This window comes from Gavia stellata, chromosome 12, assembly GCF_030936135.1.
Source record: "Gavia stellata isolate bGavSte3 chromosome 12, bGavSte3.hap2, whole genome shotgun sequence".
NCBI lineage: Eukaryota > Metazoa > Chordata > Aves > Gaviiformes > Gaviidae > Gavia > Gavia stellata.
The window spans coordinates 971,298-987,482 of NC_082605.1; the positions used below are offsets into that span (position 1 = coordinate 971,298).

The 16,185-nt window shown below is 47.6% G+C and overlaps 1 protein-coding gene across 1 annotated transcript in view; it reads left to right on the forward strand.

The window, feature by feature from the left end:
- Positions 1–4,439: 4,439 nt before the first annotated feature.
- The window catches only part of FGD3 (FYVE, RhoGEF and PH domain containing 3), a 116,679-nt gene continuing 104,933 nt past the window's right edge, over positions 4,440–16,185 (forward strand). Inside the window, exon 1 of the mRNA XM_059823077.1 lies at positions 4,440–4,602. Coding sequence (XP_059679060.1) covers positions 4,455–4,602 — 148 coding nt within the window. The 5' untranslated portion in view covers positions 4,440–4,454. The remainder of the gene's footprint in view (positions 4,603–16,185) is intronic.

The window sequence follows — 16,185 nt, forward strand, 5'->3', positions numbered from 1 at the left end:
GTAGCTCACTGTTATTTGTCAAGTAAGGGCAACAGGATTATGGTTTTCCCCAGCCCAGCATTTAAAAGATTGAAGAACGGCTCCGTTGCCCTCCTTGGGGACTCCAAGAAGAACGTTTTTGTGTTGTGAGGCTCTGGGAAGAGGTGACACACTCGGATCATTCATTATCTGTGATATGAACCTACTTCTGCTTTCAGACAGTCCAGATAACAACTTTGACGTATATTACCTTAAGAAGATCTGAATCGAGTTATATGAAAAAACTGTTAAGCCGGCGTATGAAGAATACCGGTGAGGTTAGAAAGTCCAGGATTTGAAATGCCTCAGTGTTACGGAGAAGTAACATTGGTTCAGAATACCAGCCCTAGTAAATATTTAAAGTTCAACTCCTTTACGAAGTGGGGTTAAAATAGAGAGTATTCCACTCTGCTGTAAAAATCTTATGCCAGAGCATAAAAGCTGCCACAGGACTGGTGTCCTGAACGGAGGACTGCTTCGTTTTTATCTGCAGTTCCTTATTTTTGTCTCTCTGTGCTCTGTGTTTTTTTTCTCTGGATTCCTGGCTGCTCTGGTAACTGGTGTTGGTGAATATGGAATAAACTTGCTTTTGCCTAAGGTATCATTAAAGAAAAACCCAAACCCTACCTCAACAGGGTTTCAGCTTAAAAATATTTCCCCTTGAAAGCTACCTTTGATGAATCATTTTTTCCCACTTTTTTTCAAATTTAAAGTGAAAGCAACAGAATCCGTTTCAGTGCTGCCATGAATTTTAATTTTTTTTTGTTGCAATTGCTGGTTTAATCTCACTGTGAATGAGAAATAAAGCAATACTTCTTTCTCCACAATCGAAAAGGCTCAGTTTCAAATTCACGAACATGAGGTTGCATAAATACTCAAAAGACATGTTACAGTAATCTTCAGATCTTCATCTTCAAACGAAGAGTAGTCTCTTCAGAAAGGGAAAAAAAAAAAAAGCTCTGATCAAAATTCTGAGAGTTATAAATAAGGACTCTGCATACAAAGGAACTTTGTATATTCAGTAGAGTGTCATATGATGGCAAAGGCACATGAGGGTCACCCTGAGGATTACATCATCCGGAAGAGAAGACAACATGCATCTCTTACATGAAAAGCATGTCGGACAAAACCCATGTATTTGCAAAGCCTTAGCTTCTTGGTCTCCAATGTCTCATTAAATGTATAAGAGGTTATTTTTACCCTCTTTCTTTAGATTTATCTTTCCTGGGCATGCAACGGTAATCCTTATTTAACTGCAAAGCCTGCCACGAGGGAGAATTAATTTCTGTTGAGAGAGCTGCTCTTAAAAAGAATTTTAATGCAATATGACAGGCAACTTTTTTCTTTTTGGGGGGAGAAAGAATGAGTATTTGTGTGAACTTTACTAACTGCTTACAGTGCGTTTATTGACCCTTTTCTCTTACCCTTGCGTACATGTTCATTGGACATCAAAGGTTTGAAAACACTAAAAAATATCCCACGTTAAAGACCACATTCAATGGACATTGCCCAATGCTTCAAAGCTTAAAGGAAAGACGTATATTGCGCTGGGTACAAAGCGCAATTTACGTTTGCAAATAAGATTTAATAAAATTAAGACCTTAAGGTGCTCAGCAAGATGCAGTGCAGCGCATGAGATTGCCAATCAGTTTCTAGTCTATTTAATAGAAGCTTTGGCTCTTTAAGATTAAGCCTGAGAATGGCAGAAGTGACAGAAACGTTGAGGAGACGGACTTGTTCCTATTACGACTTCCTTCATGAGAGACTGAAGGGAAACAGCTTGGGTGCCTGAGATAGCCAGGTTAGAAGGAAAGGGCTTAACATCGCTGGGTACAGATCTACAGCCTGCAACTCAATAAAAGGTTGAGTCCCGTGTTTTTACCGAAGAGTCACAAACCGTGCCGCAAAGCACAATCCCAGGTTTTGTTCTTCACGCTTTTAGAGGATTGGATGCCTCTCAGTTCAGGGAGAAAAAATGACAATATTTAGAGGAAGTGTTCCAGCAAACACCTTCCTGTTCTAAACCCAATTCTGTACTGTTTTGCTATTTTGCTGGTAGCGTCAACCTGCCTTCTCAGTAGCTTGTGTTCCTTCAACTCCCGAGCAGAGTTGCAAAAATAGACCCCTTCTTTTCTTTGGTGCTTATCATCTACTGAAACTGCTCTCTAACTCCAAATTACTTACCTTGGTTGAAGAAATGGCTTATTCATAGATGTGAAGAAACTTATACTGGCCCTTTGTTACAATCTTAGCTGGCCAAAAGTAATGGCTGCAATTTAATGTTTGCTTAAATTGTAAAGTCCCTCCAGAATGACTCAACTGATTCTGGTCCGAGATACAAATCAAATACGGCAAATGCCCAGACTGTAGAGTTGAGAGCACCTACAACGAAAAATGCTCTAATTCTCTAGAAAAAAAAAAACAAAAACCAAAGCAAAATGCTGGCTCGGGTGGGGAAAGAATTGGACAGGAGATAAAACGATCCTTGTAAAGAATGCTGGTTATTTGGTGTTCTGGTGCTATAGGAAATACGCTTAAACGCTTCAAATAAACAGTTGTTTGTCTCAGCTTTTTACTTTATAGCATGGACCTTGTTTTCTTGAGAGCAAAGAACCTGGGTCATTTTCAACAGCTTTTAAGATTGTTTCCGCTGCTGAACACCCCTTATATCTGATAACCTCGCAGCACGAGTCGGCAAGCTCCGATCTGCTTGGTGAAAGTACTTTAGAGATGATGCGCCTCGTTGTCCCAAAGGACAGGACTCATTTCAGGGAGCTGTAACCATTTCGTAGGGCAATAAATGCGGGGAGTCTAATCTCTGAAATCGTTAGCTGTATGTTGAATTTGTATACGTACGGTCGTGCTTTGAGGTAGGATTTTGACAGTAACAGGTAGGATTTCCAAAGTAACATCAAGAAAGCCAGTTCATTACTGATAAACCTGCTTTCTTACTCCGGTTTAACTAGACCCTATTCACAGAGGTACTCGAGGACGGCTACTCCTTTTATTCTGGAATAAGTGGCCCAAAGAAATCCATTTTATGAATTTCATTACAAAAATCTTCTTCCAGTCCACCGCACTATTGAAGTTACCCAAAAAGTGTTATTTGCGTAACGGGGCCTACATCAAAGCTGAGCGTTTCAGGGGAAAGATAAGACGCAATGACCAATTCCTGGGTAATAAAAAATAGACTAAAGCCCAACGTAGCTACCTTTTGAATTTACTGCTTTGCATTTTTTCCTGACGGTAAATGCCTTTGTGAAGGCAGTTCTACATGGTTTCGTTCTTTCAGAGATAGATTGCTTGATAGACGCTTGTAAGCTTAATACATTTCTTTTGCGCAGTATTAGTCACCCCTTGGGATGAGGAGCTGAAGGTCTGAACTCCCAGAAAGCTCGCCTTTAAACGTGTAGCTCCCCTGAAAAGGTGGGTTTCACCTCGGCTGCCGCACACCCTCTGCGGACGGAGCGCTTCGCCAGCGCCGCGTTAACGACCTGCTGCCCGTGAAGGAGAGCATCACGCTTTGTTCGGCTCAGCTGTGATGGCCCCCGGCGCGTCCTGCTCCCTGACCGCGGCACAGAGCCGTTGAGTCGGGGGCATCTCCTGCTCTGGCGTGTCGAGAAGCCCCGAAAGACCTTATGGCTTGGGGGGTGGGCTGTGGGAAGAGGTTGGTTGTCTGAGGGGGCCAAACAACAGGGCTCGTATCCGGATCGCTCTGCCACAGGTACAGAGAGGACGGGACGTGGGTTTGGGGGGCCGTCCACCGCCCTGGGACGCGCGGTCTCAGCTGGGCCTCCCCACGGGCCCTACAGCTGCCCCCAGCAGCTGCACCGAGGAGCTTTTTTGGCTCTGAGGGCAGCAGCTGTGGGAGCCCGGAGGCTTCTGGACCTCCCGTTCTGCTGCTTTTGACCTCCTCTGGGGCTTTGCCCCGGGGATGTTTCCTATCTCTTGACCGGCGAAACGGGGAGAGCCCTCCCCGGGGGTGCGCGGGGGTCCCGAGGCCCCGCCTGCCCCTTCCCCCCGGCCGGGCCCGCGGGGGCCCACCCGCTTCGCCTGAGGGGAGCGGGACGCGGCCCTCCCTCCGTCAGCGCGGGGCCTTCTGGGCTCGGCGGGCGCCGCTGGCAGCCCTGGCCCGGGGGCCCCGCGAGCCGCGGACGTTCCTTTCCCCTCAGCCGGCGCGGGGGCCGCTCGGCAAGGAGCACCCCCCCCCCCGGGGCCGTAACGGAGTGCTCGGCCGGGCGGGGGCCCTCCTCCCCTGCCGCCGCCCCCGGGCCGGCAGCAGCACCCCGTCCCCCGTCCCCCGGCGCGGTGCCGCTGGCCGCCGGGGCCGGGCCGAGAGCCGGGGCGGGCGGCGCAGGGCCGAGCGGCGGCGGGAGCACCTCCGCCTCCGCCGCCTTTGGGGGCGCCTTGTCCCGCTCGCGGCGCCTCACGGCGCGATGCAGCTGCAGTGGGAGGGAGAGGAAACCCACCCCCCTCGCCCGGCGGCCGCCTTTGTAACCGCTCGGCCCGCCGCGCCGCCCGGCCCCACTCGCAGCAGCTCGGGGAGCGCCGGAGCGCGGCGGCGGGAGCAGATGGAGCCGGAGGGTAAGGCTGCGCCCCCCGCGCCGCGCCGGGCCCCGCTGCTGCCCCCGCGGCGGCACCGCGGCAGCCGCCACCCCCCCCCGCGGGGCAGCTTTCGGGGGGAGCTCCGCGCTCGCCCGCCACGTTTCCTCCTCGGCGGAGGCGCTGGGGCGGGCGGGGTGGGGTGGGGGCCGCGGGGTCCCTGCGGAGGGCGGGCGGGCGGGAGGCCGCGCTCCAGGTGTGCGAGGGCCGGCGGGGCAGCGCGGCGCGCCCGCCTGCGGCGCCCCCTCCCCTCCCCTCAGCGCTCGGCGGGCGCTGCCCCGCGCGGTGCCGGTGGCTGTGCCCGGGGCCCCTCCGCCCGCTGCCCCCCCCCCCTCGGCCCTCAGCCCTCAGCCGGCGGCGGGGGTCGGGCGGGCCCGGCCTGGAGCGGAGCAGCCTGCAGCGACCCGGGGCGACGCTTCACTTTTTCTTTTTTTTTTTTTGTTTTTTTGTTTAAATTTCTCTCTCTTTTGTGTTCTCCCCTCCCCCCGTGAGCGGGCTGCCGTGTCTCTAGCGCAGCCCCCTTGGCGGCGGGATCCAGACCGCCCTCCCCGGGCCCGAGCTCCTCAGCCGGGGCGGCAGGGCGAACGTGGGGGCTGTCCGTCTGTCTGTCTGTCCGTCTGTCCGTCTGTCCGTCTGTCCGTCTGTCCGCCGGCGGGAGAGCCGCGTCCCGCCGCGGCTGACAACGCGCCGAGGCTGCACCTTTGAGTAAATACAGTGCTAAGCTGTGTAAACATATTTTTAGTTCTCCTAAAGCCACATCAAACCGGTTCTGTTAAACGCTCATTTTGGTAAGACTATTATTAACTGCACAGATCAAATTTATTTCCTGCCAAGCCGTATTGAGGCACTTAGGAAATGCCAAGTTTTTCTCCACTCTCTCCTTTTTCAATACCTTTTGGAGCTGTTATAACATAAACCATTTCTAGTTGCAAATTGGAAACCTCTGAGCCATAATGGTCTGTTGCAGTGAGCTGGCTGTCTCTTGTAAGCCCTACGTTCTCATGCAAGACAAGAAAGAAAGAAAAAAGCCCTAAAAAACCTTACGAGATTCACATTTACAAAATTGGCTGCGTACATTCTAGCTGGTTTTTAAACCTCAGTACCTAAGTCACATTTTCCATTCCAAATATAAAAGGGCTATACGCTACCTTAGCTCCCTTGCAAGCTGTAGGGAATTCTAGCACAAAGGAAAATGGCTCTACAATTTAAAAGAATCCAGGACTAACCCCTTCTCGCAGCGCCTGATACGCAGCAGCACCAAAGAGTGGAAGAGACTGTTGGCAATTGTTAACGACCGGAATTGGGTTTGTTGTACCAGCGGAGAAGTAGGCAGAATGTGAATGGGATATGTATGGTGACAAATGCATTGATAAAAGTAGTCTTGCATTCTTTATAAGAAGTTGATTTTTAATGGAAAGTCGGTTTTCACAATGCTATTAGGATGCTGTAGTTGTACAGTTCATACTCAAAGTAGCCGAGCTGTGTTTATAAACTCGTACCCTGAAATGAGCAAGCTGGTTTTGTTCCTGATTCAGCTCCTTTATGACCCACTTCTTTCTGTTGTACGTCTCCTTATCCTAATAAAGCTAGGGAAAAATGCTAAAAATGAAATTGAGTTTAAAGGAATTCGTTCTCTCGAAGAAAGAAATCCTTATTTTTAAAAAATGGGAGATCTCTGCCCTGCTTCTCGGGTAGGTAAAGGCTGGAACAACCCACGAAAGGTGATGGTGAGTTGCAGACCTGCTGAGGTTCCCCATCCGCCCTGGATCCAGGGATATGCAGACAATCTGACTCCTGGCACCTCTTGGGTACCAATCTTCAGTACGTTAGGTTTGGAGACGGGCCCTCCCGCATGGATGGGAGCCTGCAGGAGCTGGAATACCTGCGTTAGCAGCCTCTCTCTCCAATAGTCATAGAAGGAGCCGGGGCTCTCACGTTAGATGCTTGTAGGTAGGTGCTATACATATCCTACCGTATGTGTGAATACGCGGTTTTGTTGACTGTGGTTGTCTTCGGTGAGAGAGTTACTTCTGTTTTCAAAGTCACGGCACCTAGAGTGGGGTGATCTAACGGAGGTCTGTAGAGGCGAAGCTTACTTGCTCTTGTGACTTTGGTCGAATGTGCCCTGCTTGTGTAGTCCTGGCTCGAATCATGCTTGAATGGAGCTGGAATTGCCCTTGTCCAGTCCCTTTGGTGCAGCTCCTTGGATTGAAATGTATGGCTAAGACTTGCTGAAAATGAAGCCAGGACCCTTTCTTCCCAGAGGAGCTCTACCTCTTTCCGAATGTGCAGGTGCAAGCCCTGTCAGGTATCTTCCACAGAAACGGGGAAGAAAGACACGGGGTTGATACAAGGTGGCCCTTTCCTTAAGGAAAGCCAGCGTGGTGGTGTAATGCCACAGGAAATACTGACCCACAGAGTTCTTGTGGGTGTCCCCCAAACTCCAAACGTCGACTGAGGTGATAATGTGCGAGGAGGTTGGGAGCTTCCGAGCTTATTTGATCTTGAAGTGTCTCAGAGATGCAAGAGAGGGTGTTATGCTCAAACCAATAAAAATGGTGGACTCAAAAGAGAGTGGTGATGGTGCTCGTGGCTTCTTGTGTGGGATGAGCTTCTGTAGCATGATCCAGAATGAGGAAGACCGTCTTGGCTCAGTAGCAGTGGAAGCGGGTTGTTGAAACCCTGGGACACCGGGAGGGAAGGACTTGGGAAGTCAGAATCCAAGGTGATGATTTTTCCCTTGTGCGTTCTTTGCATTGCAGCCTTTTCAAGACAGGCCTTGTGGCTGGGCTTCTCAAAGCATCCCGAGGGTTTTCTACTCCGAGCTCCCTCATCAGGTTGCTGTGTGGTTGGTTTGGGGGAAGCCTTGTTCTCAAACAAGCTGTGTGAGACGGGGTGATTTGGGGACTGCTGCCCTCTGAAATGCTCTCTGAAATCCACGTGTTTCCCGCTGGTTTTCCACGACAAAGGAACAACTGACTTCTGTAGGAGGTCTTTGGGAACAGCTTTGTCTTCCCGTGTGTCTGTAGAGCGTACAGCTCAATGGACACTGGATGTTCCTGACTGAAGCTTGTCTGTTACTACCGACCCAGCTCAATAATAATGAATCTATGTTTTTTCAAATTGTTTCTACCTTTTCTTGGTTTAGGGATCTTGTTAAGATTATCGGGCGTCAGTAATATTGGTGCAAATGGTCCTGCCTTGGTTAGAGAGTGTGACCGAGTGGTCTGTACGAGAATTGAAAGGGCGGAGAGTGTAAATGCAACAATGACGTGATTTATGCTTTGTTTCCTTTCTGACCGTACACCAGTTTCTACTAAAGCTATAGACTTATAAAATGCTTTTGAGTAAGATTAGTTTTCTTCTTCAAGCTGTTTTGTAAACTTTTAAAACAATTCTCATTTACTAAATACTGAGAACTCGAAGAATTTGAAGCTATTTAAAAGAGGTGGCTGGTAAATCCTAAGTAATAAACACGTCTAGCTCCCAGGACTGGGTACAGATACTGTGTTAGAGATTTGAGCTATTGATTACGTAGATGTTAACTCGTCCGAGTGGAGTAAGCAGTGTGGCAGATTAAAAGGAGTAATAACTACTGCGGTATTCATTTTCGTCGGCGTTATCAAATTTTAATGTGAAAATGAATGTTTCACTTGAGAGACCTTGTTTTACGATGCTTGCATGATGGTGAATATTGATACCGTTTGCAAAATATGTCTCTCGTTCCGAATTCTCTGAACCGGTTGAAAGTTCTTTTTAATTAAAAAAAACCCCCAAAACAGCTCCATATGTTTTTCAGATGCGGAAACAGAGAGAGAATTGGAGATAGACTAAGATAAAAGGTGGACTAAGGTACAAGTGAGAGAGAGGAGAAAGGAATTAGGAGGGGGTAGCAGTGAACTCTCCAGCTAGTCCTTTCCATGATGTGGCAGCTCTCAAGCCACGCTGCGTACCCACCACCAGCTCTCAGGTCTCTCATTTTCTTGTCCTCTGCCAACCCCTTTGAACTCGCCGCTGAGCACCGAGCCCGGTTTCCACTGAGCACCGAGCCCGGCTTCCCCGAGCGCAGGACCCCGGACCTCCACCGTGAAAATCCACCGTGAAATTGGGAATAGATGTTTGCAGATCAGTGTTGCGTTCTCTGGAGCATACAGTAACTGGAAGGCAGTCAGTCACGGCACGAAACTCTGGCTGGTTTTGGAGGTTATGAGTAGTGAAATTTGAGAAGGCCTTTGTTGGTGGAACAATAGTGGAGGTACACTGGAAAGGGCTCCCAGTGAAACTTTTTGCCCCTCCCTCTACTCTCCCCCCTCCCATTCCCCAGCCGTCTCCTAAAAGCGGGGTTTAGTGTAACTATATTTGCATTTCGCGCTTTGCAATGTCTTAAAATTTTACGGGTCTTTGAATTTTATTTCACCGTTTGGGGCTTTTCACTTTACCTGTACTGGCTATCGTTAGGAGTTTCCGGTACTAAAATACTGCGTGTTTGCTTTACCTTGCTACTGGGCGAACGCTAAACCAGGCAGCGCAGAGAAGAAATGCTAACGCATGGTGTCCTCTCCTGCAGCGCTGGATGGAGCGACAGCCTGACGTTCGTCTTCATTCCCTCCTTGGTATGGCCGTGGCTTTCTCTGGCGGTAGTCACCGTGCACTTCTGTGAGAAACACCCAGGGTGTGCAGTTGTGACCTGGCTTCTCAGGGTTAAGTTACTGAGTTTAAAGGGCATTATTTAATGCATGTTGCCTCTGTGGTCTCTGACCGCTACCTCTCAAAACGCTGTTCTCCCTGCTTTTTCTTCTGGTGTCACTGACTTTTTGTTGCTATTTTCGTCTTTCTGTGAAATGCAATTGTATTTCAGAGTTCATTGGTATTACCCGCTTCCTTGTTTTCTGGGTTGCACTTATTATTTGGCCAGGCTCAAGGCGCTGGTGTGGGACAGAAAGCCAGTGATTGAACCGCTGTGGGAGGGCTGGGTTCGGAATCGGGCAGGAAGGTTGGGGAGAGGAGGTTGTTGACATAGTATGACCTCAGTCGTCTCATGCAGGATTCCCTGCAGGGTCCTTGGGGGGCTCAGAGGGGTGATTTCATCAACTCGTCACCTCCAGAAGCTCCATTAACAGAGGGTCAAGGTTCCTACCTCGGAGCCGGGCTCTCTGAATATCCCTCCAGATATTGTCAGGGTACTTTTCTCCCTCTGTCTTTCTTCTCTTCCTCCTAGTATGGTTAGTGTTTTGGTTATGAACGCTAAAAACCCATGGCTCTCTGACAGTCAACTGTCAGCATAAAAAAGTTGCAGAAGTGCTAAAACGGGTTTTTTCTCCTGCGTTAAGACGCTTCGCAGTGCCTGACTGATGTACTGTGTGGTGGTGCTGGCGGGGCTGCGAAGTCCAGGCTTACTGTCACGTGGCCCCCCAAGAGGCTGCTCAGACGGACCTTTGCGGGTCCCACTCTGTACTCGTGTTGGGCAGTAATAGCCGGGAGAAGGAGCTTTTTTGGCTTGAAGAAATGTGCCAAGCGTTACCAACTTTTGTGTCTGTCTTAAATGCTGGTGACTTTCTGGAGAGCCCGGTGTTATTAAAAGCAAGAATAACCATTTCTAAGTATTTAAATTGCACAGGCTTCTACCGTACGTTTAAATGCGTTAGAAGTATTGACTGCTGTTCTGAAGGAAGCTCCTGACAGTGGGTAAGAAGCTGTCATCAGGCAGCGAACGGAGTAACGTACAATTCATGTCGTGAGTAGTAGGAAAAGGCATCTCTTGGGATGACAGAATCTTCAGGGTGTTAACAGAGAGGGGTGGAGCAGACCACTGGCCATTGCTGTGAGAGGCGAGGAACTGCTCAATGTGGTAGGTCCTCGTGACTTTCAGTATGGCCATGAATAATTATATTACTGAAATTAGAGTTTAGAATGCTGAAGCATCTCCTTTTTGAAAGAGGATTCTAGTTCTTGAATTTCTTCAGAGATGGATTTGATGCTGCTGCTTAGAAATTCTGTGGCTTAATGAAGATTCAAGGAGAGAATATTTTTATGCTGGACTGCTGAACGAATTGAATTTGCACTGTATATGCCATTTTTCTCTCTTCAAGCATTTGGAATATTCTGTTGCAGAAGTATGCAGAGCCACTGCTTTAAGTGTAGCTACCTCTACTGTTAATTTATGCTGCTCATTGAGCTGGTTAATTAAAGTGAAAGGCTACAACACTGACGCTTTGGACTCCGGTGAGATGTCAGCCTGTTACTGGAAGCCCAACCTCTGTCCTTTGGACAGGGGGCGTTTGGGTGCAGCGTATGCACGCAGCATACCCATCTGTACATGTCATCGCGGCCATCTGGATGGAGATTTTTGGAGGCTACCAGCCTTCGTATTAAAGAGTCTGGTTTCTAGAAGTCCAAAGGGCCCAGTAGCCCCAGTGGTTTTTGGAAGGCAGGGAGACATCGAAATATCGCTTGGGTGTCAGAGGTTTCTCCTGTTTGTTTTAGACTTCTGAAAAGCAGGCAGGTGTCTGACCATAATGAAGGAATTTAACACTGGGCTCTAGTTTTCTTAAACTCTTGGCCTCTTTTTATTCTTTCTTTTTGAGCTTGCAGGCTCTGAGCAGAAATTCTCTCTTGGTAACTTAACCCTGAGCAAATATTTACATTCATGAGATTCTTGCTACTTCAACAATCATTTTGGGCCTTGAGGTTGGAACAGGGTGAAAGTTACTGTACCAAACATTGGGGCTGGGGAAGGAGCGGGGAAAGGAAGCCTGAAGAAGCCTTCAAATACGGTTTTACCGTGTTTGGTAGCAATCACCTGTTCAGCGTATTTTGGTCGTTGCTCCACAAACCTTGCCGTATTCCAGAGTGAGATTTGCAGAGATACCGTATTTCACGCCACGGGCCCCATGCATCTGACGGGTGCATGTGATTTGAATTGCACCCACGTCTTCAAAATGCTGAATAAAAATGTTTGTGTAGAAACTGAAGCGAATGGAGTAGTAGAAGGGAAGACTGAGATGGAAGAGAAGGAAAAAGCGGTGAGTACAATGCCAAAAGCATTGAAAGGGGTGTAGGAAGAGATTTTGAAGAAAGAGGGTTTTGAAGTAAAAATTAGTTAAGAAATCTGAAATCTGTAAAAGAGGAAACCTGTACAAAACGCTGAAATTAACCTGTGGGCTCTACGGAAATAAAGGGGAGGTTCTCCAGGGTACCGACCAACAGAGAACTGAATAAATAAGGCAAAGCGGGGAGTGATCCCCCCCAAAACCAATGGACGAAAATACCAGCACGTCTCCTCCTCCTGTGTTCTTGTTTTCTCGATTTTACTATTGTCGTCCAACAGCGTGCCCCGTGCTGGCGGCTCCGTTTCTGGGAAAGAAAGAGGATGACAAAGAACTCGGTTCTCACACCCTTCGTGGGAGAAATCGGAAGGTTTCTCAGGAGGGTTCTCAGCAGAGGCTGAACGCTGATGTAGCTTCCTCTCCCCAGCCCCTCTCTGACCGCCGCCTGGGGCTGTGTTTGGAGCCCTGCGGTAGTGGTCTGGCCCTCGGGCTAAATACTGCAGCTGCAGTCTTGCTGACGGCAAGCTGCTGGGAGCGCAGCAGAGCACGCACTCGCATAGGCGAGCTGAAGGCATGGAGCCGGCGCAAGCTGTGTGTTGTGTTTTCCCCTCTTAAAGTTGACAGAAGAAGGGATTGTTCCCCCGCAGCTAAATTCGTACTGTTGCTTGACGCGGTTCCGCCCAGATCTACTGAAGCCGTGGCTGAATCTACAATAACTTACCCTGATTAAAGGTCTAGCCCCCGGGAACAGCGTACAGCTACATGTTGGAACTGTTACCGTTTGCATTGAAGTAGCATATATGGTTTTTCTATTTAAGTTTTTTTTTCCCCTCCTTTTTTTCCCTGTTTGTTGAATATCTGCAAAGCCCCGGATTGGGGGTGGATGAGTTTTGCCTGGAGGAAAATCTCAGCCGTTCCAATTTCCTGTTGGAGCCAGGTGTGCCACCTCCGTGCATCGCTCCCACCGGCTGCCGGAGTCGTTCGCTCGGAGTGAAGTTTCCCATGGAGGAACAAACGGTGCTGCCTGCTGAGCCCTCCTGGATCTGTTTTACTAATTGCTATTGCAATTCTTGCAGCCTGTTTCTCGGCTGTAAAAATGCAGAGCCAAATATCAACAGTGGGGGGAATAATCCCCCCCTAATTATTATGCAGTTGAGAAATGGATTTCTTAAAAATGTTTTCAACTTAGGCAAATACATGTCTTGCCATTCCTACTTTACTAACGGAGGTGCAAGTGTTCGCAGCTAGGGGAGAGTAAGATTTCCTCAAAACAGTAAAATCAAACAAACAAAAAAAAGCCTGTCTCATCCATATTGTCTGGAGTTGTTGGAATTGGGTCGTTAGTCTGAGTTACAGCTGCTTGATTTTGATGGTTGTGCAGTCAAAAAAGTTGCTTCACTTGGAATGCAGAACAGATGCTTTTCTTATTCACTTGAAAGGATAGTCTAATTTAGTTTTGTATTTCCCAGACCATGCAAGTCCCAAAAGTTATTTTAAAAATTGCTAATCCTCTTGGTAGGACAAAGAAACTGTGGAAGCAAATTTTGAGGGTAAAGGAACCGTTGTGTTCATCATCCATCTAGCCCAAGGTTCAAGCTCTACCCCTGGCCACAGCCGCTGCTTCAGCCGGCAAAATCTTCGTAGCGAATGGTTATGGGATAGCTGGCACCAAGAGGTGGTTTTATCTCTTTTTTTCTTCCCCCCATGCCCAATTGTTTAAAAATGGGATTGCGTCTTAAAGCCAGGAGGGTTCATAAACTCGCAGAACTCATGGCCTCCACCGAAACAGAAATTTTCTCATGGATGGTAACAGATTTAGGGTTGTTAGTACATATTACAAAAAAAAAAAACCCATGCATTTCTAGTTATTGAGAAAAAATATACAGAGTTGTGCCACTGTTTTACTTGTATGCTCAAAGTGTTAAAACGTTGTATGTTGACGAGCAGCTTGGGGAGGTGCGGGGTGTTCAGCCCCGCTCCCGTGTGCGTTCCGAGGTTACGCTGACTCTCCCGAAGCAGTAAGAGACCTGCAGATAAGTTGCCTCCACTGGAGCACAGGTGCCCTGTTTTGATGCTCCCTTTTCTCTCCTCCCTCCTTGTTGAATTAGGTTTCAAACAAAACCACTGTTGAAAATCCATCAGGATCTTGCTGGATGATTATCTACGGCAGCAGAGCCTCCGTAGGGTGATGTTTTGTTTTCTGTTCGATGGAGGGTCGGAAACGCTCCAGCCGTAGGTGCTGCCTGTAATTTGGGAGTGCCTTGGTGAAATGTGCTTAAAGATCTTAAATCTTGAGAGCATGGGTTTTAAATCAGGCTGTTTGATTTCCACTACGTCTGCTTTTGCACCTACGTTGCTTGGGTCTCCCAACCGCACAGGTATCAGCCGCTAAAAGTCTATTCCAAGTCTGCCAAAGACATGAGGTTATCCTGTCTCCCGTTCCCTGATTTATTCCATCGGCTTCATCGGATGAACCTCAAGCTCCTGTTAAGTCCTGGTCACCTGTCTGTCCCACCCCGGGACGACGGAGGAACCCTCGTGTGCCACCGAGGAGGCTCAGCGTCAGCCTCCCGCTTGCTTTTTCCATTTCTCACTGTTCCTGGTCTCTCACCTCTCCTGACGTCTTGCAGTTCCGTGGTACCTTCAGGATATTCCTGACTACATCTCTTGCCAAGATGCGTTTCTGTTGCGGCATCTGCTTGGCTGACAGTCTGTAATAAAAATGAATAAAACCCGAGTTGCTACAGTTCTAGGCTGACTTAGCATTGATCTTCAGATCCTTCTGCTGGCCAGATTGCAAAAATGCGCATTTGTACTTTCAGCCCTCTGAAACTTTTGGTTTTAAACCCTGAGGTTTAGATAGACAATGTGTGTGCAGTTTTGATAACTGCATAATTGTGCTGCTGATTCCCCGTTTGGTCGTCCCCCCCTGGAATTTATGTTCCTCTATCTTGCAATGGAAAAAACGACCTTATGTATTAAATCAGACGTTTGAACATGGAGAGTCTGGGTGTAGCTTGCAGAATTCTGGGTGTGGTGATATGATAAATAATGAAATCCATCATCATTGTCGTTCCCTAGGACTGTGCATCCTACGGGGAATTCCTCAGGTGCCCTACCGAGAAGGCGCTTCGCGCTGGGAACTGATCTTTTATTTCACCACGTAGTGGGGGAAAAAAGATGAGGCTTCGTCTAATATCCATTTGATTAGTGAATCGATATCTCATATTGATCCGTCTTTGAAAATGCATTAAAGATGTCTAAACCTCATGTGCCTTAGTTTCTAAAAATACTGCAAAATCATCATTTGCCCTGAAGGGCTTAAAATACTTTTTTGTGGAATGTAATTGAAGTTTTTCTTTTTGAAATGTGGGTTAGGACTTTCAAAGGCAGCACAGTTATAAAAGGGGAGGAGCTCAAATGTAACTCAATTCTGTAACTTCCATTTTGGTTTGGTTTGTTTATTTTTTCTTAAGACTTGACAATCTGGTGGTGGTTTAAGGTTTTTTTAAGTTGCTGATCGTGACTGCCGCGGTGTCCCCTTGCTGAAAAGGCGTACGGCAGACCTTGAAATCAAAATCCTCATTTCTCAGTCTGGCGTAATGATGCACAAGAGAAGACTGTCATTTATTTCACTTAGAAGCAGAGTATGCAGAGTGCCTGACTTGTCTTGGGTTTGGGTTTTAGTGCTGAAAAGCGTTGCTGTGTCTTTAGCTGACGCTTCAGCTGACTCCGCATGGGTCCCACTCCCCGCACCCAGCTGGCCTATTCAGAACGGTGTGTAGATCAGAAGTCTTCATTTAAACTTGCTGGTATTGATTAAACTGTAGTGTCTGATTTTTTTTTTTTTAGTATTTTTTTTTCCCCTGTTAAAATACGTTAAATGTATTTTTAAGAGCTCCATGCTGGATCTCACAATTGCAGGATTTGAGCTAGTTTGTTTAAACAAAAAACCAACAAAAACTGGAAGTCTGCATTTTTTCTGCGTTGTTATTTTTACGTTTGTTTAATGGCAGTCGTGATAAAGTCTGATTTATGTAGGGTTTGTAGCATAGACTCAGCTGTGGATTTCTACGAGCAGAATTTCAGAGAGCTTAGAAGTGTTTGTAGAAGTTAGATAATGGCAGTATTTGGTGCTGTGCCCTGGCTGAAGTATGCAGCATATTAAGTAAAGATATCGACATATCTGGTCTCTTATTTGGAGCTGGTCTAAATGGGTCAGTGATGCTGCTTTCTCTTCAGGCCCACCCGTTACATCTGTTCTCCGCGTAGTCCGAATATAAGGGCTAAAATCAAGTGAAATGCATTTTTAGTTTTTGTTGACTATTGAAATTAAATCTCACGTGGTTTTTGGTTTGGGTTTTGTTCCGGAGGGTTTGGGTTTTTTCAAATATATATATTAATTGCAGTACGGTCCCTTCTTGAGAGCAGTCAGGAATATGACTTCCTTTCTTCCGGGCTGTTTTTCAGCGCTGACAATTGTCTTCTAAATATTTGGTCCAAACCGGCAGATTCACGC